The sequence below is a fragment of the Mirounga leonina genome, unplaced genomic scaffold, assembly GCF_011800145.1.
Source record: "Mirounga leonina isolate KUSES-001 unplaced genomic scaffold, KU_Mleo_1.0 Mir_94, whole genome shotgun sequence".
In the NCBI taxonomy this organism is placed as follows: Eukaryota; Metazoa; Chordata; class Mammalia; order Carnivora; family Phocidae; genus Mirounga; species Mirounga leonina.
Genome location: NW_023270855.1, coordinates 23,257,700 through 23,283,694, shown reverse-complemented (window position 1 = coordinate 23,283,694; position 25,995 = coordinate 23,257,700). Strand labels below are relative to the sequence as shown.

The following is a 25,995-nucleotide window of genomic DNA, read 5'->3' as shown; positions in this document are numbered from 1 at the left end:
CAGATGATTTTGAAATATATGGATACCAACATGGAACAGTTAGCTGAGGTCGTTGCCCCTTTGGACAAATAATTTTCACTCCATTTGCCACAAACCCCACTAATCTTATTAAACCTCTTACTATACTTCCCTGCTGTATTTGCATTCCCTGCCTGTCCCCTGTATTTGAGTACTTTACCTAAGTGTAAGCAACTATGCCATAAAATAATTATTTTTCTTTAAAACAAAATCAGATTTAAATTCTACCCTTGAGAAGTTATAACCTTCCAATAATTTCATCTAACCAGTAAAAATTTGCATGTTGATACTCTTAATATTTAGTAAACTACACAAGTAGTAGGTTACCCATGAAGTATTAAGCTGTCTACAGCTTAAATAAGTAGACTGCGAGGAGGTTGGGGCAGATTGGGCTTGGAACCCCTGTTCCAAGATTTCTAATTGTACAGTTTTGGGTAAATGATGCAAACTTTTTTGTTTTTAATATTTATTTGTTTTAGAGAGAGAGAGCAGGGGGAGGGGCAGAAGGAGAAGAGAGAGAGAATCCTCAAGCAGACTCCCCACTGAGCACGGAACCAGACACGGGGCTCAATCCCAGAACCCCGAGTTCATGAACTGAGCCGAAATCGAGAATTTGGTCCCTCAACCGACTGAACCACCCCAGCGCCCCTGATTAAACTTTCTAAAACCTTTTAGCTCTCAGATGGAGATATTATCACCTTGAGAATTATTAGAGCACCTGTATAAAGGAGGTGCTAAATGTTAGTTGCTTCATATTAAAAAATTTAAACTGAATCTGTAACTTTAAATAAAGCATATCTATGTATCTCATATGACTTTATAATGAAACAAATTATTTGTCAGTTTGGAGCTAGAAAGAATAATAAAAAATTTAACCCAGTGACATGTAATCACAAGGTTTTTGAGTAGAAAATTGCCATCTAAGTAAAAAACTGAAATACATAATGCATGTTCCCACACTGAGATACTAAAACTAATTTTTCAAAACTTACACTAAAATTTTCTTTTAAGGCTTATTTTTTTAGTGGGAAAAAGGCATTTTAAGAGACTTTAATAAGATTCCACTTCATTACATTATTATGTTTGGAGCAAATTAAATCAGGAGATATTTATTGTGGTAAAAGTATTAATTCAGGTACCATAAAAATTTTGTATTAGTAATCCTGCTACACATTTAAAAATTATTCCTATATTACTATGGAACTACTTATTACTATCCTTAATATACTTTAAAAAATTTCAGTGAGAAAAGTTGACAATATATGATTTTATTAATAAATAGTGTGAAAGCATCAGTGATAACTGCCTTAACATTAAATTCTTCTAAACATCCATATCTTGGCTTTAATATTGTGCATATTGGCCTCTATGGCACAAGTAAACATGAAAATAGTTCCCATTTCCATGCATAGGTATTCAGCTATAACACCATTTACAAATTATTATGGACAAAGTAACCTTTTCAATAATTAATATTCATTTGGACAACCACAATTAAATGAATATTAAATCAAGCAAGAAATAGGCTATGTTCAATATGCTGTAGATGTCAGGGTATAATACTCAATGTTATTTAAAACTTAATTTTCTTTTTTTCTTTAAAGGGCTATCTTTTCTATATGTGGGTGCTCAAATGAAAACTGAGGAATGCATTCTTCGACCACAGTAACAAAAGTCAGACACAAGAGAGTGCTTGTCCCTCTTCCTCTGAAAGAAGCAATACATTTGCTCATTATCTCTCTCTCCAGGCATCATTTCCCATATTATTAATGAAAATGCTTACAAATACCAACCCCAAAATTCTGTCTTCAAGGGGAAGTTATAAATTTAAAAAAGAGTGGTTCATTATATAAAAAAAGTCAAATTCCAGCAACACTAATGCTAAAAATGACATTAAATTTCTTAGCATCCATGTAATATATTTCCATGAGTTTTCTATTATGTGCAGGTTTATTTTCCTTAAGAAGTAAAATGAAGTTTGAATAGTACAGTCTGTGGTGTGGTGACATCAGCAACTGCCAGTTCTTGCCCATCAACGAGTCCCAATTCTAAAACAGAAAAAGTATAATTAACCCAAGCAAAAAAGTCTCAACAAAAAGCACAACAACACACACATACATATAAAGTTTTATATCTAGATAAACATCAAAATCTAGTTCTCTTTAATCAAGGTACTATTATATTGGATTTCTTAGAGATTTTTTAATATTCTACTAAAAGAACAATTCTATTATTGCTTCTAAAAATATAATTACAATTTAAAGGCATTAAAACAAACCTAGAATAAGCATTTATTACTTTTACCAAGAGAAAAAAAAGAAGAAATTGACTAGTAAATATATTCATTTAAAATACCTTTCAAAGTCTTGGACAGATTTGGCCTTGTTCGTTCTTCAATAGAGGTTACTGACTAGAAAATAAAATTATTTTAATGTAAAGCATATTAAATGAAATTAAACTTGTAATATAATTTTGTGGAAAACAAACTAAAAAACAAAAAACAATCAAACACTGATTACCTGTAAGTAAAGTGTTCTATTTTTTCCCTCTAATGTGGCTGTGATGGCTGGAGATTTCATCTGCCTAAATAATAATGAGAGAGGAAACAAACAAAAAAAGATCACTTTTTAAAAACAATTCTTGTTTTTTTAAAGTTTTAAGATCACAAAAGTATTTTTTTTTTTTTTTAAGATTTTATTTATTTATTTGACAGAGAGAGATAGCAAGAGCAGGAATACAAGCGGGGGAGTGGGAGAGGGAGAAGCAAGCCTCCTGCTGAGCAGGGAGCCCAATGCAGGGCTCGATCCCAGGACCCTGGGATCATGACCTGAGCCGAAGGCAGACGCTTAACGACTGAGCCACCCAGGCGCCCCCACAAAAGTGTTTCTACAACAGAACAAAAGTCCACAACACTTACAGAGAAGCACTATTAGTTAAATAATCCAAAACCTCCTGCAGTTTAGCGGATGGAGAAAACTGAATATTCTGAGGAAGTTGGCTACATGCTGGGCAGTTTTCCTACATATATAAAACACAACAAATCATAGTGGCACATGAACCAATAATAGTCTATAATGATGAAATGAGAATCAAATTGTTTTATAATCATGCATATTTCCTATGAACAAATTTTTATGCTTTAAAATCTCCTAAATTATTATGCTACATAGTATTTATTTCAGGCTATAGTGCAAAAGATAGACAGTGAGTAGGTTCTAGAAGTTAGAAAATACTTAGGCTGTGGGCAATTTCATTTATATTTCTAACCTGTAATGAATATGTAAAAATCTAAGTATGCGTGATCAAAAAGTTTTCATTAGTGTAATATTACTAACCTTTCTCTCTGCTTCAAATGTGTATGTGTACAGTCCATCTACATCATTGAATACCAAGTAATTATTAAGAGGAATATATGCACTGTAAAGAAAAATGGTTCTTTATATAATTGAGCCAAATCAAAACATCAATTTATATACATATTAAAAAATGAAATCCATTACCTTGTGGCTATTTTAAAAACCTCAGTGGCACACACAGCTGAAGAGGGGAGAAAATAAAGGTGCTTCAGCTCGATGCAAATTAGACATTTAAAATTTCAAGTTTTTTTAAAAATTAGTTATAGATAAACTTATAAGGCAACTGATTAAAAACAGATAAAGAATATACTCTCAAAAATGAAGAAGTAGTAAATTTTATATTTGTTTTGTATAATCCAAGCAATAGAGTAGCATTACATGCTTTCCTTCCTCTTCTTCAGATTAATGAGCAACCTGTCACACTGATTAAAAGGAAAGGTACTAAAATGTCCCCTTAATGCAGTGCACCTTATGACAGAATGTAAGACAAAATATATACAGATCTAACAGCTTGTTCTTTTTGGACAGCTTAAAAATTACACCACTCACCTAAGAAGATATCAAATTCCTAGAATACCAGTTTTCTGAAACCAAGTAGCTGCAGAAATGTCAGTTTAGATAGTGAATCAAAAATTTAAGGAAAGAAAACAAAGTTAAGTAGTGGCCATTTTTCCTTACCTGCAATGACTGCATTTGTAGAAGCTACTGCAGGAATGATTCGTTTCACTACTCCTGAAAAAAAAAATATTGATTAAAATATGGTCATTTCTTTTAAAGAATAGGTATCTTAAATTAGAAAATCTGATTATTAAATATCATTTTCCACAACTTGATTTTTCAGGCTTTCAAGTCAGAAAATAAGTTTAACAATGAAATGATCTTCTTTCACATTCCCATAATTTTATGTTCAGGATCTTAAACAAGTTACAGTAGCAAAGAAAACTCTTCACTAAGCTTCAAATAAAGATGAGACAATATAATAATAGCTAACAATTAGAATGTTCCAGGCACAGTATGAAGAATAAATAAGATAGGACAGAATTTTCATAACACCCTTATTAAGTCTCCTTAACTCTGATTTTAAAGATAAGAAGAATGAAATTGAGACAAATTAATATCCAGTTAGATATCTAGTAAGTGATAGGAATGGCATACGAACTACACTCAGTGAGGTGTGACTAAAGTATAAGGAATAAGAGTTAACTAATTTTCTTCATATACTAGTTTCAGCCATTTGATTCCCCAAAATTTACAACAAACAAAAAACTGCCCCTCGTCTTCTCGTTTCACTATGTAACATGGACTGCACGAAATATTAACTATACCTCTATTTCTACTGCACGTTTTCCATGTATCAGTATTCACAGATTAGGAATGAATAAAGCTCTACCTTACAGCATTTTTTTAAAGTAAAATATAAATATTCCCCAACTGTATTTGAATTGCTCATTTTAGAAAACAAAAACTTCAGAAAAAAGTAGCCATATTATCTTGGGGTGTGGAGAGCACTTAAAAGACGTGTCCCCAAGGCTTCAGGTGTAGGCAGATTTCAAAAACTTCAGAAAAAAGCCAAATAATCTAAGACATGAAGACAGTGCAGAAGTTTGGAAAGCTGTTTTCAAAATGTTAATTCTGGCTATATGATCACATATAATTTCAGAGAAAGGGAAATAGGGAGGAGCCAACTTCATGATGGTCAAACCGGAAGCTCTCCAGTGAACCACATAGAGCAAGATGTACTGAAAGGAAGAATAGGTAGTCACAGTGAGGAGTATAAGACCTAGTGCCCAATAAGAGCCAAAATGGTAAAGAGTCCTCTCATCCCCTACCCCTTAAAAAAGCTGGACTTCACTTCCAATTTTGCTTCTGTACTCCTTGTCAAGGCTCTCAATCATGAGGCTCAAAAGTACATACCAAACCTTGCTAAAAAGTACAGAAAGATGAATGAGACTACATATTGAAATGAGTTTATAGTTCCTGATCAGGACAAACTGAAATCATTTAATTCAAACAGATACCACATGTACCCTATATGCCAAACTGTTCTAGGTGTTGTGCAGAGTAGCAGTAAAAATAACCTATTTGCTCTGACAGAGCTTTCCTTCTGCTGAGGGAGATAACATGCAAGTGAGTAACAAAATTTCAAATACTGAAGAGTTCTATGAAAAGAAAGTAAAACAAGGTATATGGTAGAGTTGGCAACGATGGACGGAGTGGATGATCAGGGAAGACCCTCTCAGGGAGGTGGTAATTTGAGCTGAAACCTAAAACCGTAAGACCCAGCCATGCAATGGCCTGGGGAAAGAGCATTTCTGTAAATAGTTAAGGGTAAACGCCCCAAGGAAAGGATGTATGAGAGTGTAAGTATGAAATATTCTTTGCACAGTAAAATGAGGTTACCGTTATTTCTGAGAAATTATAAAAACATCGATAGTGAAATGGCTCAGAAGTCATTTTCAGTTGAATGATCAAGTAAACTGGTTAACTTGATACCTGAGCGATAAGCAGCCAGCCTTAACGGGATCCAAGGAAGGACATTCCTGGCATTAAGAATCAGGAGTATTAAAGTTCCAACGCGGGACTGAGTTTGGTGTGTTCAAAAACAAAGCAGGTTGGAATAGGGGGAATATAGGGAGCAACAAGGAGCGTGTAAGAATAGAATTATTAAATGACATCACCAGAAATCAGAAAGTATGAGGAAATAATCACAGAAAAGAAACGGCACATTTTCCAAAAGAAGACAAAGCTTTTTTTCTGATGAACTCAGTGATGAACCTGGGACAAAATTTTAGAAAGATGAACTATGAGTACTTAGATTAGGAAACACTGATCACTAGACTGAGCATTGTGATTGTTCACTGAGACAAGTCATGTTGGACGCCATTTCTGTGACTAGTAACTTGGCCACTCAGGGAAATGTGGAAGATAGTACATCCAGGCTTCAGGAGAGCAGTTAGAAAGGTCTCTTATGTGAACAAGACAAAGAAATAGGAAGTACTCAAAAAGGCCTGATCAGGAGATGAGAGAAAACTAAAAGGGCCTGACCAGAAGTATGATTCAAATGTCTGTTCTCAGGCAGTTCAGTCTCGTTAAAATTTTTAACTAGTTATACGGAATGGAGATAAAGCATGATTATCAAAATAACAGATGAAAACATGCTGGAAAGAATAGGTAAGTTGCCAGGCATAACAGGGTATATACAAAAGGTTTAAGAATAAACTTGTAAAGACCCATACTTGAGTATAGAATGACAAAACTACCACCTCAAAAAACTGCCAAACCTATAATGGGAAGATGGGGCTTAGGAATTGCATGTAGAGAGAACTTCCAGATTTTAGTGGACAGTGACCTTAAAGAAACAGAAGTATAGCACTAACATAAACGACAAAGAAAGAACAAAAAACCTTGCTCTCCTCTAAGACTGCATCAATTATCAGAAGTCTATTTTAATCTCTGCATGCTGCATTCTAGCCTAGATAAGAGAAGTATGGATAACTAGAATATGGTTACAAAAAGAAAAAAAAAAAAAAACAGGATGGGAACTTAATGTCAGCCAACATGTAAAAGGGTTATAGGAACTAGAAAGATTGATGACAGTGATTTGGAGGGAATGTGATTACTGTTCCATATATGTTAAAGGCTATTACTTAAAAGGGAATTTGATTTATATATGATGTACCCTGGGACAATACTCAGACCAAACTAAAGATGGAGACTTCTGCTCAATATACAAAATAATTATCTTAACAGTCTTACCAAATGTGAAATAGATTGCCCCAGGAGGTGACACCTTCCTCTTCAGTGAAAGGTAAAATGAATGGTTTGACTTAGATGATTTAGGACCTCTTCAGTTCTAGTAAGATTCAGTGATTTTATTAAGTTCCTCCTAGCTGGGGTGCCTGGGTGGCTCAGGGAGTTAAGCGTCCGACTCTTGGTTTTGGCTCAAGTTATGATCTCAGGGTTGTGAAATTGACCCTGCAATGGGCTCTGCGCTCAGCGTGGAGTCTGCTTGAGACTCCTTCCCCCTCTGCTCCTCCCCCACCTTGCAAGAGCGCGTTCTCTCTCTCAAATAAATAAAATCTTAAAAAAAAAAAATTCCTCCTAGCAAAGTAGTATGGATTCTGTCAATTCTGTTCCCTCCAGCCAAATTTAGGACACCTGCAAACTATCATTTCCATGGTACCTTGACTGAATCTCAAATGGCCGGTACTATCTGAAATCACTTACCCATTATTTCCTTCAGAGCATCCCAACCCCTGAAAATGGGATTATCCCAAGGTTATAATTCATGACAATTCACTACCTTACCTTGAGTGAGTCTATAGGTAACACCCCTAATATTATATTGTGATGCTCTCTCGAGGGACTTTTGGAAAATCCACTGAATATGATCAGGATCATCTCCATCTAATGGAACTCCTTCTGTTAGGAAAAACAAAAAACAAGGAGAGTAAGACAGAAACATGCAAACTTAAATCAACTTGTCTTTTAATGTAATTACACAACTGAATAATATAATAAATAAATATTTATGTAATAAATACTTACATAAATAAATACATAGTCACAGTGAGGAGTATTAATGTAATTATAAACAGTAAGGAGTTTAATATAATTATACAAATGAATAATATAAATATATATTTATTTACATAAATAAATACATAGTCACCGTGAGTAATTTAATTATGTAAATTACTCTTACATAATTCCAGATTATGAAATTCAGTTTATTACCTCCAAAAGGCTGCTCCTTAGGCCACTGCAGTATCCTTACATACTCAATACAGTGTTCTGGTAGCCTGGGCATAGATGCAATGGTGCACATGGGAAAATTAACCTAAAACCACAGTTTGTGCTTTTTAGTAGATTTTAAACAATAAATTATTTTAGACTACTTAGGACTACTTCGTAAAAGTAGATGGTAGGTTATAATTCTTCTTAGCTTTCCACTTATAAAAACAAAACATTTTATAACACTAATAATGCTTCTAAAACTAAAAGACAGCATCTGAGTCACTTGACTTACATTCATACAGGAATGTAGGTTTGCGCTACATTTACAGGGTATATAAATTTAAGCTTTGTTAGATCATAAGAAGTGCTAAGTTCTCAAATATGAGCATTTTATTATGTTTACATGATATTTAAATCTGAAGGTATAAAATAAACCAAAGCAAAAGCAAATTCAGAGTTCAATCAATTCCAAGTAAGTTCTCAAATATGAGCATTTTATTATGTTTACATATTTAAATCTGAAGGTATAAAATAATGCAAAGCAAAAGCAAATTCACAGAGTTAAATCAATTCCAGGTAAATACTAAAAATACTATATTTATAAATCAAAATTCTAACTATTCCTTAAAGTGGGTGTATAGCTTAAAGAGCCTCATTTTTGGAAGGATCATTCTCATCCCTGGTATCTTTATCTCCCTGAATCAATCACAGGCAAAAACCAAAGAAAACAGATTATAGCCTTACCCCAACATATAAGAGTAATTGATCCCTTGATCCCTCTCTCCAAATGAAAAAATTAATACCATGATATTCAGTTCCTATCTTTCCACAGAGAATTTCATATTTTATCTTTCTTCTTAGTATGATTTTTAAAATATGGTTACCCCTAATTAAAAATCCTCAATATTGACTACACTTAATAATTAATCCTAACTCTATCCCAAGAGACTATAAAACAAATGCAGGTACTTCTTTGATTACCTGTGGAGGATACAGTTCTAGTGTACATTCAATACAAGCAGTCATTCCAGGGAGAATCACCCGGGCATTTCCTTTAAAACCTTCTGTCCCCCCATCTATCAAAGGGACAATGGAGCTTGGATCTAATACACCATCTTCATAATTCAGAAGAGATATCTAGGAAAATTATTTAAAGGCAAGAGAGGGGAGTAAGAATTCAAAAAAAGGAACATGCTGTCAAGTAGTTTCACAAATCAATTGCACTATTGAGTACTAGATTATCAAACCATGGGATCACTATATTAGCAATTTATATTCTCACTTGAAAATTAATGACTGGCAATATATCATGATGTACATCTACCTAGTTGAAAATTAAATAAACTCTGATTTGTCAAAAATATAGTATGGCATTCTAATTTTTGGTATGTTAAGAGCAGCAGCAAGAATTTCAAAGAACTGTAACAACATTAAAGTCTTTACCAGCATGCCATTTATCCATCTTCTGGCTATGATAGAGTCCAGTCCACATACTATTATATGAAATTCTATGGAAGAAAAAGCAAGTTTAGCTTTTAAAAATGCCACTGCACAAAATAATTCGCTTTCTAAGAAACAAGCCCCCCCTCCACGTTTTATTATAACACAAACACACACAGCTCCTAATCCTTGAGTATTCCTTACTCAAGACAGCATATAAAAATGCAGCTAATGATGTCGGCTAAGAATTAAAACAGTGGCATTCTCTGTTCAACCTCACTGAAAAGCAAACATCAAGAGATGAAAACAAATGAAGAAATAGCCTTCAAATAGCCAACAACTAAAATATAATAAGAATTTAGTGAGAATTTTAAGTGGACAACTTACGTCGATAGAAAGTGTCATTAAAATCCTGAATCTTGTTGAAATGTCTGAATATAAGTAAAGGAACTTAAGCTGCTAAGTTTTTAATTTATAAAGTGAATTTAACATGCTATAAGGAGCAAATTATAAGTGTACACAAGAAATAAATCATCAATGTTCAAAGCAGTGGAATTCAGGGAATATGACAAAATGAACACAACTCTAATTTGTGACAAAACCTCTTTTCTAAACATTCCTCTCCTAACTACTTCGAGTAGTTTCTCTCATCCCTGAACCCCCATATTACATTTATGTCTGTTATACTCTCTACTCTTGCTTCAGTTTTTATATAAAACCGTACATCCTGGGAAAGCAGACTGTGTGTCCTCAACCATTAGCACCAAGCAAAGAGGCAATAATGCATTTTAGTGAAGGAAACAAGCATATTACAACTCCCATTTAGGCATATGACTGCAAGACTCAGAACACAAATAAACACCTTGTACACCTTAAATGTATATAATGTTATATATCAAATATTTTCAATTAAAAATAAGAGTTACTGCTGCAAAGCTAATTTAAAAAAAAACAGATGTTTCCAATTGCTTTTTCAGGTACAAATATGATTTGTTATTTTGGGGGTAAGGGGAGGTATGAATTATTTGTTCCTCTCTCAGTTTTCCAAGTCTCTTTTTACTCTACCAAACCCAATCAGTAGTCTTTCCCTGCCTGGAGGCTGCAAAAAGAACCTCATCAAAAATGGCTGTGGGTGGGCGCCTGGGTGGCTCAGATGGTTGGGCGTCTGCCTTCGGCTCAGGTCATGATCCCAGGGTCCTGGGATCGAGCCTCGCATCGGGGTCCTGGCTCGGCGAGGAGCCTGCTTCTCCCTCTCCCTCTGCCTCTCTCCCTGCTCATGCTCTCTCTGTGTCTCAAATGAATAAATAAAATCTTAAAAAAAAAAAAAAAATGGCTGTGGGTGTTAATCAATTATAGCACTTAATATTTTAACAGCACATGTATACAAAAAATTTTAATTTTTCTAATGGAGCAATTTTCTGTTTAATAATATATATACTTCTCCAAAATTACAATAAATAATCCATTATATAGTTTAAAAAACCAAAATGGAGAAAAGAGGGATAATATAAAAATACACTTGTCCTAGATTTTTTAATTCTGGCCTACAAATAAAGCTATAAAAAATAGATTCAATTCTCGCCCTCACCCATTCAGGGTTCTTTTCTTTTTAAATGCTAGGCAAACAGGAGGCATTAGCTACAGCTAGAACAGGGAGGTCAAAAGAGAACCAGATGCAGCCACTCTGGAAAACAGGATGGAGGTCCCCCAAAAAGTTGAAAATAGAGCTACCCTATGACCCAGCAATTGCACTACTGGGTATTTACCCCAAAGATACAAATGTAGTGATCCGAAGGGGCTCCTGCACCCCGATGTTTACAGCAGTAATGTCCACAATAGCCAAACTATGGAAAGAGCCCAGATGTCCATCGACAGATGAATGGATAAAGATGTGGCATATATATATATATATATATATATTTATATTATTTTTTTAAGATTTTATTTATTTGACAGACAGCGAGAGAGGGAACACAAGCAGGGGGACTGGGAGAGGGAGAAGCAGGCTTCGTGCTGAGCAGGGAGCCCGACGCGGGGCTCGATCCCAGGACCCTGGGATCATAACCTGAGCTGAAGGCAGACGCTTAACGACTGAGCCACCCAGGCGCCCCATGTGGCATATATATTTAATAGAATATTACACAGTCATCAAAAATATGAAATCTTGCCATTTGCAACGACATGGATAGAACTAGAAGGTATTATGCTAAGCAAAATAAGTCAATCAGAGAAAGACAATTATCATATGATCTCAGTGATATGTGGAATTTAAGAAACAAGACACAGGATCATAGGGGAAGAGAAGAAAAAATGAAACAAGATGAAACCAGAGAGCGAGATAAACCATAAGTGACTCTTAATCATAGGAAACTGAGGTTTGCTGGAGGGGTGGAGGGTGGAGGGATGGGGTAACTGAGGATGGACATTGGGGAGGGTATGTGTTGTAATGAGCACTGAGTGTTACATAAGACTGATGAATCACAGACCTGTGCCCCTGAAACAAGTATTTAAAAAAAGAGAGAGAACCAGAGCAAGCAGAGGAATAGCAATAATAGGACCCAGGAGCCACACCAAGAAATCCCACATCCTAGATTTCTATAAAATACCTGAAGTTCACAGATCTAACTTTTAGAGTATGCACGCATATTCTTCTTTTTCTTTCTCCCTACGGAGGCCTGTATTTACCTTTTTAAACATTTATTTTGAAATAATATAGATCCACAGGTTGCAAAGCTAGTATAAGAGGTCCCATGTGTTTTCTTTTTTTTTTAAAGGCATGCAGTGTGACATTTTTATTCAACTTATCAAAAATTTTTCATGTGTATGACAACCCTACTACAAAAAAAATATTTTTTAAATGCTTTGGGTTTTTTTGTTGTTGTTGGGTTTTTTTTCTTCTTGCTTTTTTTTTTATGTTATGTTAATCACCATACATTACATCATTAGTTTTTGATGTAGTGTTCCATGATTCATTGTTTGCATATAACACCCAGTGCTCCATGCAGTACGTGCCCTCTTTAATACCCATCACCAGACTAACCCACCCCCCACTCCCTTCCCCTCTAGAACTCTTGTTTGTTCCCATGTGTTTTTCATCCAGTTTCCCCCAATGGTTACATCTTACAGGACTATAATCTCAAAACCACAAATACATTGATAAAACGAGTATGTACAGTTCTGTGATTTAAATACTTGTGTAGATTTGTGTAGCTACCACCACCATAGTTACACAACTATTCCATCACAGCAAAGCTCTTCCGCCTGCTACCCCCCTTTAGAGTCCCACCTCTCCATCCCCTGATGCCTAATCCCTGGCAATCATTAATTTGTTCTGTCTCTAATTTTGTCATTTGAAGAATGTTACATAAATAGAAACATACAACATATGACCTTTTGAGACTGGCATTTTTCATTCAGCATGTCTTTGGTATCACCCAACTTGTTGCCATGTTTTCTTAATTCCTTTTTATTGCTTAGCCATACTCCACAGTATGGCTATACCACAGTTTAATAATTCACCTAGTGACAGATGTTTGGGTTGTTTCCAGTTTTTGGCTAATGCAAATAAAGATGCTATGAACATTCAAGAACAAGTTTTATGCAGACCTAAGTATTTGTTTCTCTGGGGTAATGCCCAGGAATGAAACTGCTGAGTTGCATGCAAAGTATATGTTCAGGTTTTTAAAGAACAGCCTATTTTCCAGATGACTATACCATTTTACATTTCCCACTAGCAATGTATGAGTGATCCAGTTTTTCCGTAGCTTTGCCAGGATTTTATATTACTATTTATTACTTTAGCTATTTGAAGTGTGTAGTAATATTTCACTGTTGTCATAATTTGGATTTCTCTTATAGTGATGATGAACATCTTCTCATGTGCTTTTTGCTATCTTCTTTAGTGAAATGTCCTTTCACATTTTCTGTCCATTTCCTAATTGCCTTGTTTTTTCACTGCTGAATTTTGTGAATTCTTTATTTATTCTGGATGAGTCTTCTGTCAGATACCTACTTCATAATTATATCCCATTCTCATCATTGTATCTCATTCTCTTAACAGGGCCCTTCACAAAGCAAAGTTTTTAATTTTGATATAGTTCGATTTATCAATATTTTCTTTTATGGATACTTTTTTGATGTGATCTAAGAACTCTTCACCAAGCCCTACATCACAAAGATTTTCTCCTACACGGTCATCCAAAGTTTTAGATTTTATGCTTAATATATATGATGCATTTTGAGTTCATTTTTATAATTTTGAGGCTTGAGTTGGGATTCATATTTTTGCCTATGGCTATCCAATGGCTCCACCACAATTTGTTGAAGAGATTATTATCCTTTCCTCCAATGAACTGTTTTTGCACTTTTGTCAAACATCAACTGGCCATATTTGCCTGTGGCTATTTCTGGTTTCTCTGTTTTACTGATGTGTGTCTCCATCTCTGCTAACATCACACAGTCCTGATTATTGTAGGTGTAGTAAGTCTTGAAATTATACAGTGATTCCTCCCACTTTATTCTTTATCAGAATTGTTTTATTTTAATTTTTTTAAAGATTTTATTTATTTGAGAGAGAGTGCGTACAAGCAGGGGCGGGGGGCAGAGGGAGAAGCAGACTCCCCGCTGAGCAAGGAGCCCGATGAGGGGCTCCATCCCAGGACCCTAAAATCATGACCTGAGTCAAAGGCACATGCTTAACCGACTGAGCCACCCAGGCGCCCCTCAGAATTGTTTTAGGTATTCCTTCACCTTTCCATATAAATTTTAGAATAATCTTGTCTGTATCAACAAAAAATTTTGCAGGGATTTTGATAGAAATTGTATTAAATTTGTATACAAACCTGGGGAGATATGACATCCTTACTATGTCAAATTGCCCAATTCTTGAATACAGAGTATTTCCATTTATTTAGACCTTCTTTGATTTTCTTCATCAGCATTTTGCAGTGTTAACATACAAGTCATATACTTAATTAGATTTACACCTAAGTATTTCCCCCTTTTTTGAGCGGTTGTAAATGGCATTCATTGCATTTTAAATTTCATTCTCCAGATTTTTACTGCTAGTATACAAAAAATACAATTGATTTTTGTATGCTTATTTTGTATCCTCTGGCATTTCCCAAATAGCAAAGCTCACCTCCTGAATTTCTATAAAACACTGGAAGTTCTCCAGATCTAAAGAACACTTCTTTTTAAAAACACACTTCTTGGAAAAATAAATTTACTCTGATACACATTCCATTTGGTTAATATATAGTCTATTCAGTCTGCTACTGTAGGGAGACACAAAGATTAACTATAGCCAGACAAGGAACTTAATAGTCTAACATAAGAGATATGCAATTCAAGCTGAAATTAAGGGCAATAATGCAAAATAAACAACTGCACTGGCTGTAAATGCTTAATTTAAAAATTAGGGCAAAAAGTATTTATATAACCTTAAAGAAAAGACTGGAAGGACTATAGAGCAAAATGTCACCAGTAGGTACCAGTAATAAGCTTACTGCTAATTTTTTTTTTTTTTTTGGCTTATCTGTATTTTCTATGTTAAACACCTCCTTTATAATAAAGAAAACACAAAGCTTTAGAAAGTTAAGTAACTTTTTGTCAAAAGGATACGGAACTACATTGCAATTAGGAACTCTGTCGTTTAGAAATTCTGCAGCAACTTCAGCCTTAGGTCTTCCAACATCTTTAGGCCTACAGGAAAAATTACATTTAAATTATCATTCATGATATAAATCTAGATGATCTATATAATTTATTTTCAGACATAAAAAATATTCACGGTGAGCTTATTTAGAGGATATTTAGAAGGAACACTTTTATTTAAATATTTTTGATGAGTCATTAGCCATTCAGCATCAAATGTCAACGCCTGCTGATGTTCCAAATGAAGTATTTACAAGTACTGACAAGTCTAATTATTTCTTAAATGAAAATATAAAACAGTGCTCCCCCCACCCCACCCCCCGTGGAAAGCATAACAATGGCATGCTTCCTGGCCACTTCTCACTATGGCATTTCCCAATGTAAAATATTATCCCACACCCAGAGCCTTCCAAATCTGCCCTGAACCCCAGAACCTCAAGGTGTTACTATGGAGGTCTTGGCTGAAATATATACAGGATTCATTCTGGAGATACAAGAACCTTCATTTATCCTCTTCTTCCCGGGTATGCTGATTAAACAGTGAATTTTATGTCCCAAACGAAGCCATAAGCACGTTTTTGAAGAAGAAATAATGCCAAAGGCATTATCTAAAATTGCAAATGACCCAAACATTCTTAAACTAAAAACAGAAGACCTCAAAACGTCATTTCTAGGTAAGAACCATAGCTATAGCTAGAAAAGGACACAGGGAAGTCTCTCTTTTAATCTCAGTACAAATGGTATTTTCTTTCGTAGTACTTCCTCATTCTCCTCACAAAAGTAAATCACTCCCTCACACATACATAGTAAGTGCTTTATTACTATTTTTTCACAACATTTTTCATTAGCTACAGAGGTCTATCATACCCACTAGACTATAAACACCTGGAAGACAGTAACCATATTCTTCTCTTTATATTCCTTCATATATAAGCACAGAATATTTTAAAAATAAATGAAAATTTAAAAAAAATCAATGTTCCTAATAAAAACTACTTCTTTTAAAGAAAAATAATTTAACAGGTCGATTTTCTTCTCTCCAATAAAGCAGTGTGCTTCTCTTGATTCAAAGCTTCTGGTAAGAGTTTTATTCTGACTTTGTCCTATAACTAGGCTCTAGTTATAAATCAAGGAACCTGATTTCAGTACTGCATTCAACCACTCTGGACAGAGCTCTTTTGGTAAAGAGAATAAAGGAGACTTTGAAGGTTCTTTTATGTTGTGGATTATATGTGCTTCCACAGTAGATCCCAAATAAAAAAACTCCTAGATGGTTTCTGTGGAGACTGCTAATTTACCTTTCCAGAATTAGGGGATCAGATTGTTCCACCTAAAAACTGCACTTTGAACAAAAAGGCCTTTCACAGGTATCATCTTTGGAGGACACCTTGGCCTAATTGCTTAATCTTGAATACAAGTACCTGCCCTGAGGGCTGCTCTGAGATCAAAGGAGGTAATATAAAGAGTTTAGGAAGTGTTTACTACAACCTAAGCACTCATAAATTGTTACGATTTTCAATCATTATTTTAGCTACAAACTAAAGGTTATGGTCTATTATCAATAACCAATCAACTCAGTGTTATCTTTGTTAGAGCATTCATATACTAAAAATGTGTCAGGATCCACAAAGTTTTCTGTAGAGAAGGGTAATTTCAAGGGTTAAAAAATAAATAAATCAACAAAAAAATAAAGCCTAAACATTAAACGTAGAGTTCACACTGCAATTACAATACTTCCTTAATCTGACTTTGTTTAACCCATCCTTCTGCCTCTTTAATATCTTCCACAGAGAGATTTCATGCCTATCCAAAAATTTACCTTCTCTGCTAACCTAACCTTATACTGCATACCTCCATCTATCTGAGCACTTCCTGCTAATAATCTAATCACTAGAGAGAAAAATAAAAGTCCTTATCTCTCCATATGTATAATTCTTTGACCCAACGGCACTTATAGCTGAGCTTGTCAAATCTCTAAATGCTACATACTAAAATTCACTAATGAACCTCTCCTCATGCCTGCATATATGCCCACCTGCAGTTTGTAAGTCATTTCTAACAATCCATTCCTAGATGCTTTCTGTATTTCATGTTTGTCTATGATAATTATCCCTTTATTCCATTTCAACTGCTCCTGGGTTTTCTCTCCCTAACTGTCGACTTTCTTTTTTTTTTTTTCTGTAAGAAAGTCCAAACTCTCTCACAACTTCATTGCCCCAGTGTCACCATACAATTCTTGGCTCATAAATCCCCACCAATATATCTCACTAGGGCCTATTATTCCAGCTACTGTTGTCTTATGAAATCAACAGAAGGAAAAGAGCCCTGCTCCATGTCTTCAGAGCACAATTATCCCCCAAATCACATAACCCATTTGGAAATCTCTTTAAACAACAATAACAACAACAACAAAATCATATATTTGTTTATAAAACTAGTTTCACCAGAATGCTCACAATTTTCTTGCAAACTTTTACCTAAAAAGGGAGTGGTAGTTATTTTTAAAATAAAATTAGTTACCCTCTCATAGTTTTAAAAAAATTATTAAACTACAATGTACTCAAATTCAAGTGATTATCAGAATTTTAAACTAAGATCTTAAAACTTACCTAAATAAAAACTGCCTATTTAGATTGGAAACATCTATAGTGTCCATGTCTATAACATGAATCTGTCTAAAACCAGACAATGCCTGTGGGAATAAAAAAAATCCAATTAAGCAGAAGTTTCCGCACATTTGAAATTTTAAGATTTGTTTTTAAGGTAGTCCTAAATTTATAAATGCTCAATAATAAATTCTACATAATTGTATTCAATGGTTAAAGAGTCTTACAAAGTATGTAAAATTCAGGGTTCTTGTAAAGGTCAAAAATGTGTAACTGAGTACTCAGTCTATAACCAAAAGAGAAAAACTCAGAATTTCTACAGTTGTTTTATAATCCCATAAAAACATTTGTAAAGTTTGTTGTTTTGCTGCTGCCGCCAGATGTTTTAATTTTACTAGTCTTACTAATAAACTGAATTTGCTATTCTTTTTCAGAATACTGTTAAAAAGCAATTCCTACAAGTTTTATCTTAGTTTACAGAACATTAAGTATGCCACGATTCAGAAATAACTATTAGAAGTTGTATATTATCAACACACATATGTACACAGCACATGTAAAAGGAGTATCTTAAAAGTATTGAGTCAAGAACAAGCAATCAAAAAAGCTAGGGAAAAGCAACAAACTGTTGCAGTACAACCACTGCTCAAATTTACCAGCAGAAGCAAAAGATTAAAAAAAAACAAGTCTCAATAATTAATCATGCTTTTCTGGTCTTGGTCAGTTAAGTAGTCAAATTAAATCAGGTGTCAATAAGTTCCCTACTTGGGCGCCTGGGTGGCTCAGTTGGTTAAGCGACTGCCTTCGGCTCAGGTCATGATCCTGGAGTCCCGGGATCGAGTCCCGCATCGGGCTCCCTGCTTGGCGGGGAGTCTGCTTCTCCCTCTGACCCTCCTCCCTCTCATGCTCTCTGTCTCTCACTCTCTCTCTCTCAAATAAATAAATAAAATCTTTAAAAAAATAATAATAATAATAATTTCCCTACTTTTCGGCCCCTCTTATAGGAAGAGATCCTCCAGAGTTGTCTATACTTGCTTTCTCATATTCCTGTCTCACACTTACACTAAACAAGCTTTCACTCCCACCACTCTGCAGAAAACTGCTCTTGTCAAGGTCACCAGTGACTCCCATGTTACTACTTCTAATGACAATTTTCAGTCTCTCTGATCTTACCCACCTGAAGTATCTTTAAAATACATTCTTCACTTGGTCACTACACTCATGTGAAATCTGAACATTAAAAACTGGTTTCCAGTTCACCTCACTCAGGAGTTTTCCTCCTACTTTACTGGCCAGAATTTGGAGTGCCCTTGTGCTTAGTTCTGGTTAGTGCTGGTGATCTCCGACAATCTTATAAGATAAAGCATCATTTTACAGACATCTCAAACTTAACAGTTTCCAAAACCAAACTCAATCATCCTTGCTCACCAACACCACTAAATCTATTCTTTTCCCAGTGTCTCCCATTTCAGGGAATGCTAACTCCATCTTTCCAGTTGCTCAGGGGAAAAACCTTGTCGTGTCATCCTTGGCTCCTCTCTTCCTCTCATGTTCCACAATTAATCCACTAGTGAATCCTGTTGACTCCAACCTCAAAACATATCCATCATCTGACTGCCTCTCACCACCTCCAACGCTACCATCTTGCTCCAAGTCATTGCCACCTCTTGCCTAGATGACTGCAACAACCTTCCAACCAGCCTCTCAGCTTCCTGCTCTGTTCTTCCTTGAGTCTTCTCTCCGTACATCAGGCACAGTGAACCAGGTTAAAAGTCAGATCAAATCAACTCATCTGCTTAAATCTCTCCAAAGTCTTCCTGACTCAGAGTAAAAGGCAGTTTTTACAGTAGCCTCTAAAGCCATTTGTAATATTCACTCTGAGCCCTTCCATCTCCCATTACCTCTCGATATCCTGTGGGAAACTGCTCACCCTTGCCCATTTCTGCTTTAGCTCTAATAACCTCCTTGCCTCCTAGAACATAAAAGCCATGCTCCCACTTCACAGATTTTGCACCAAATGTTCCCTCTGCCTAGAATATTCTTGCTCACCTCTCTGCTCAAATAGCATCTTTTTGTAAACCACTTCCCTTCCCACCAGGCTACCTATCTTCCATTCTTCCTTTCCCCATAGTATTTATTACCATCTGACATACTATGTATTTTACTTGTCTTTTTCCTTCCATAAGCCCCACAAACACAAACACCTGTCACTATTTTTCAATGCTGTATCTTTAGTTTTCAAAATGGTGCCTGGCATATGGGGGGAGGAGGTTCTATAACTATTTTCTCAATCAATAATATTAATATCATATTCTTTTTTCAGAATGAGCCTTTGGGGGGGACCTACAGTCAATTTAAAAAACCATGTACATCTCTCATATATTTATGTCTGAAATAAGCAAAGTAACAAGTGGTAATTGACAAGCTTTAGTTTTCTTCTTTTAAGACATTACAATGCAATACATAACAAGGCCATTCCTAAAGTTGTTTGACAACTATTCCTCAGATCTAATCTCCAATTTACATTTAAAATCACTATATGTCACATTTGCAAGTAACAGCTTCATAATAGAAAAAGTTAAGCATTAGAGGATTTTTACATAGAACGCCTACCAAAACCACTACCCATCTTCCATAAATCCTTCCCTTCTAGAACTCTTTGGTACTGCAAGGGTTTTTATGTTTGAGAAAATTCTGTCATTCTGGCACCCCATCCCATAGTATATCATACATAATGCTATTTATTTTGTGTAAGACTTGTCTCTCCAGTGAAATTTGAAATTCATTAAGGACATAGACTATGATGACCTACAATCCCTTCAGAACTGAGCACAGCAGTTAAGTACCAAGAAGTGTATTAAGTTTCTGCAGTTACACTAAGAGTGACATTAATATTTTCTTAGCAAAATGAATGTAGCTGTTGACATTTAAACTATAGCCACAAGGCCAACTTTTTAGGTCCCTCATCTGGCTATGTGACCTGATTCACTGTCTAAGGATTTCCTCTCGCATTTCCCATTTTCTACACACCACTGAGACGGCTGACATACAACACCTTTAAATCAATTCCTCCCCTATCCATTTTTATTAAATAAACCAATAAAGCCTTATAAAAAGCTATTTGTGGTTATGGGAAGTCAGTAAAACTAGTAAGTCACATATCATGGATTTCAAACCAGTACACAGAAATAGCTTATCTAAAGAGTACCCCCTCTTAAGATGATATTCAGTGAAAACCAACTGACCAAAAAAAAAGCTTAGCTATCCCAAATTTTATGTTTAAGTCATGTAATGACCTAATAGTTCAGTGAAAAGCACAACTGACTAAGAATTAATGACCTGGATTAGGTTCTACGGATATCACTATTCAGAAAAACTGAGGCAAGTCATTTAACATCTCTAAACCTCAGTTTCTCCCTCTATATAGAATGACACAATATCCTAGCCACCTAATCGGGTTATTTTGAGGAACAGAAGAAATAATTCTTTAAAATTACATGTTAAAATATGAATTACCAGTTTTGTTATTTACATCACTGAAATTAATGACTGCTATGCAAGAGGAAGCACAAAGATTTGTTTGATAAAGATCAGAGAAGAAAACAAGAATTTTCTATCAATGACTTTATAGTTGGGGACTTTAGAGCGTTCCAGTTATATCATTATTTTAATTACTATCTCGAATTTGACCTGCTAAATTTATCTAACAAAGGCTCACAGGAAAAAAGGTTAACAATCATAATAAAGAAATTTCCTAGTACTAGAACAGAAAAAGAAAAAGCTTTAATTATCACAAAGAGAAAAAAATACATTTTTATATATATATATGCATATATATATTACCAGATTTTTTAGGAGCTCACATCCTAAGCCGCCAGCTCCAATGACCAGAACTTTACATGTATCTAACAAAAACTGGAGAGACTGTAAAGAATGAAAAGGCGTATTAAAATCTGTTTGATAATAACCATAAGTACCATCAATAAAGCAATAAGCCATAAAACAGTTTCTGATGTTTCCATGAAAAATGCAATTGAGGATAAAGAGCAGACTTTGTATTTAATAAACTATTTTAAATTTATGAACAAGGTAGAACCAGAAATTCTGTAATCTAATGATTTCAGAGGGTTTCAATTTTAATGTTTTTAAATTGACTTTAATTTTATGAAATTAAAAGGTTATTTCCAACAAGAAAAACTACTATACCTAGTTAATTAAGACTTATCTTTTTTTTAAACTTTGAAAGGGGATGGAAAGTATCAAATTTAACTGACTTGCTAAAAAGCGAAAAGTATAAAAACCTTAAAACAGAGCCTCAAGCACTGCACAAGGTGTATAAAGGTCTTAAGGTAAAAAGGTAAGAACAATAATTGCTGCTTTTGAATACAGTGAGTGAAACTTACAAAACAAGAGATGACAGGAAGAAAAAAACAGTAAAACTCTTAGAAAATTGTACATCAGCAGAAATACAATTTAAAACAATGATTTAAGAACGGTATCGTAAATTATCCAGCAAAAAAAAAAAAAATTCAGAAGCACAAGAAACTATGGTGGAGTATCCAAAGAAACACAAAATACTTTCGATTCTGTCCAAGATTAAAGGAGAGAAGTTATACTGATACAGTGAATGAAACCCAAGAGTCTGTACCTTAATTTTAGGAGTAGCATAATACTGCTATTTCAAAACAACATCTCTTTATAAACACAAAAGACAGAAGAATGAACTATAAAGAATATATTTTCTACCTTGCAGTAAAAAATAAGTTGTATTTAGTTGAACATTTGCCTTATGTCAAACACTACCAGTCCAAAATTCTATCCCTCTATTATATAGCAGTCATATGATTTTTAACATGCAATTAATTATTTTCAATTCTAGGTAAAGATGCTCATTTCAACTAAATTTCAAAATTTAAGCAAGCACATCTATATTTCTATCAAATTTAATTTCTCATAGTAGGGTTAAAAAGGGGACTGTGTCTCAAAAGTCATTTTAAAACTGTAATTTTCAGTGAAGTATAACTTAGAATCTTAAATGAGATTATGCAGTTCTTTTACTCTTGAGAATTTTCAACATATTACATGAGAAATGTGAAAATAATGACTCAAATATCTGTCATTCAATTATAATCAGTTGCAAATATTCAATTTAGTATTTTAAGGTAACTTATACAATTGTTAATAGTTTTATTAAAGAGCAAACTAAAAAGAAAGCATTTTATTATTTTTGAAACATAAAACTATTAGAGGAGTTATTTAAAAATAAACATTTCTCACTTCAGTGCTGGGTTCGAAATCAGGGTGTGTGAAGGGTCCAGATCGCTCGAGGAACTTCTTTACATGGTTCCAGCGACCTTCCCAGTCTCCAGTGTCCCCACACCCACCATCAACAGCCATTCTGCACAGAACACAGTAAATTCAGCTGCAAAGATCAGTAGGAAAAAGCCACACCTACAACTATTATGGTTTCCCCAAATGAAAAGTAACCACACCAGACCTGCTTAAATAAAAAGGGAAATATCAATGTGGTTATGCTTATGCTTTGAACTTTCCTCTTGGCTATTATCTAGTTTATTTAATGTTAAGAACGACACATATGATGAGATAAATCAGTCTACATGTTTCTGGGATCCTAAAGCACCCCAAGATCAAACCTGGGATATTATTGGTCAACTGGTGAGAAATGGGCTTCTCCACATTTGGAATTTATAAAAGATCACTGTAAACTTCCCCAGTTTGTTCCAACAACACACTTGGATCAGAAAAAAAAAAAAAAGGAAGAAAGAAAAAAAAAAAGAAACTCCACTTTCATAATAGTGAAGCTTCAAATCTAATATAATTCATGTGTCCTTTCCAAGTTTGAAAGATGTGATTTAATGATTATTTTTGATGAGAAGAACATTCACATATTTTTCCCTGAAAGAGATCCCAATTTTCAAAAAAGAATCTTAACACTATGAGGTGTTGTTTCCACTCAACACAAAAGAAGTTTGGGGTTACAATTGCACTACAGATAGGCACTACCATCTAAAAACTTTTTAGAACATACAACTGAATAAAGAGGGACTCCTCTAACAAAATACAAAATGTATTTTCTAATGGAAATGTATTTTTTACTCTCTGAAGGATTTATGTTTGGTTGTGATTATTTTTAATTTTCAAATTTCCCGTAACCCACAGTTTCTACCTCCAAACGTATTAGTAATATCCAATTTTTACAAGTATTGCCTAACAATAAAGACCATAGCATTTGATGTCAAGCTGGGTCTGGTTCCCCAACAACACTGTGACCTTGAGCTGATTATTAATGGCTATAAATCTCATTTGTAAGTTGTCTGGAGCTACTTCTTAGGGTCAGAACAAGGATAAAGAGATAATCCACACAGAGGCCTTAGTACAATACCTGCCATATAGTAAGCATTCAAGCCTTTACTGTCATTTTAAGCAAAGGTGGAAAGGAAAGGAAAGGTGGGAAGGAATGTGAAATTAAGCTTGTCATTCCAATCCTTTTGCAACTGAAATGAAACTTTCGGAGGGAGACACATAAGGACTAAAACACGCTACTGGGAACTGGCACAGAAATTACTAACTCACCACACCCCCTGCAAGAGTACCTTCTACTCCTCCCATGTAGGGAGAAGAAAAATTATGCGGCGTGGGCCAGGTTAGAAAACAGATTAGATCTGTCTCACCAGCACAAAACTAAACATCTGATAAAAAATAGGGTGTGTAACACATGGAGAAAATAAACTCTTTGGAGTCAACATTAACCCTTAAGAGCCAACTATTTTGCAAAAATGAAGTGCTTAGTACAAAACCTTACACATAAAGTTCTCATAAAAAGTTTGCAGTAATACTATTGTCTCGGTGTTTACGAAAGGCCAAAAAGGGCCGAGTGTCCGTTTCACGTGTTTAATAAAGATTCCCTTTCCACAAGGTCACGGCTATGACAATTTGGGGTGGGGGGGGTGGGGCTCAAGGGTCCTTACGCAAGACCTTTGGGTCAAATACCACCCCGGCTGGCCGGTGCCGGGCCTGCTGCGGTGGACCCCGGGCCCGGCGCCCGCCCGCGATACAGACGAGGAGCGGCCCGCCGGGCCCCTGGGGCTCCGGGATGGGGGTCAGGGGATGAGGCCGCGCGGCCTGCGCTCCGGGTGCCCCCCTCCCAGCCCCCCGGGCCCGCTGCGGCTGGTCCCCTAGGCCTGGGGTGGGGGGAGGCGGGGGTCCCCGGAGAGGGCCCCGGCCTCCCGGCAGCACTAACTTCTCAGCCAGCAGCTCCTCTATTCTCCTTCTTTTCTTCTCCCTAAAAGAAAGAGAGAATAAAAGAAGGGTCAGCATCACGCTACACACCGGGCGCCGCGAGGGGATGGGGGGCGAGGGGACGGGGCGGGGGGTGGGGGGACCCCGGGTGGCGGCGGCGACCGCCCACCGCCGCGCTCTCTCACAACCCAGCCCGGCCCCGCACGCCCGCAGAGCCCGAGTACTTACGGCTCCTCGCCATCCGCCATATTGTTCTCCGCCTCTTCCCAGGTGCCCCCAGGGCGGGCGGGGCGGAGGGGCGGAACGAAGCGAAGGGGCGGGGCCGCCAGGGAGAGTTGGAACAGGACGGGGAGGAGCGGAAAGGGGCAAGGGGGCGGGGCCAGGGGAAGGGGTGGGGTTGACGGCGCGGAGGCTCCCTTGGGCTTTAAAGCTTTTGCATGTAATTATAATCTTGATTAACTACACTTAGTTACATAAATCTTATCCAGTGTATAAGTTGCGTGAAAATATACACATAATACATTATACGTTTATACAATTTACGTGCTAATTAATAATTATAAAAAATGGTATATTCTGCGAAAAAACTCCTTGGGAGAGCCACCCTCATGCTGCAGAGCGTCTCTCTGAGGCAAAGCATCGGAGTAATTTTCACCTTAAATTTTCAGGAAACATTTTTGCATAAGAGTACACACTTTAAGAATAAAATCTAAATCAGTTTATAGTGGTGGGATGGAGAGATTATCATTTTCCTCCTTTGTGAATATCAATGGTAATCTTTTAATGTCACATGATTCTGTCAGATAAGAAGTTCAGCAGAAATGGAACTGGATAGAAAAAAACATTTTTTCTGGGGAAAAATATGTATTTAAATAAAAGTATAAAGAAAAAAAGCATAAAAATTAAGGAATAATTTAGAACAC

The 25,995-nt window shown here is 35.7% G+C and overlaps 1 protein-coding gene across 2 annotated transcripts; it reads right to left on the bottom strand.

Annotated features, from left to right (window-relative positions):
• Window positions 1-1,270: 1,270 nt before the first annotated feature.
• Window positions 1,271-25,386, bottom strand: UBA3 (ubiquitin like modifier activating enzyme 3). 2 transcript variants are annotated; one of them, XM_034998004.1, is made up of 18 exons: window positions 25,301-25,385; window positions 25,074-25,115; window positions 23,090-23,210; window positions 21,656-21,736; window positions 17,816-17,898; window positions 15,174-15,254; window positions 9,939-9,982; window positions 9,555-9,619; window positions 9,093-9,248; window positions 8,112-8,214; window positions 7,683-7,796; window positions 4,053-4,106; window positions 3,519-3,555; window positions 3,354-3,435; window positions 2,936-3,036; window positions 2,538-2,601; window positions 2,374-2,428; window positions 1,271-2,066 (listed from the first exon to the last, which is right to left on the bottom strand). In XM_034998004.1, exons 1-18 carry the CDS (start codon window positions 25,318-25,320, stop codon window positions 1,978-1,980), a joined length of 1,392 nt encoding a protein of 463 aa, XP_034853895.1. In that variant the 5' UTR covers window positions 25,321-25,385; the 3' UTR covers window positions 1,271-1,977. The 2 variants fall into 2 exon arrangements, with proteins under 2 accessions (XP_034853895.1, XP_034853896.1); XM_034998005.1 differs by lacking the exon at window positions 25,074-25,115 and having other exon boundaries at window positions 1,624-2,066; window positions 25,301-25,386.
• Window positions 25,387-25,995: the final 609 nt, after the last annotated feature.

Excerpts from the sequence above, each read along its gene's own strand:
- UBA3 (XM_034998004.1), bottom strand. The coding sequence starts at position 25,320 with ATGGCGGATGGCGAGGAGCC. Across the intron at positions 3,436-3,518 it reads GTTTTTAAAATAGCCACAAG|TGCATATATTCCTCTTAATA; the intron begins GTAATGGATTTC and ends TTTTCTTTACAG. Across the intron at positions 2,067-2,373 it reads TCTGTCCAAGACTTTGAAAG|AATTGGGACTCGTTGATGGG; the intron begins GTATTTTAAATG and ends TTTCTGTTTTAG.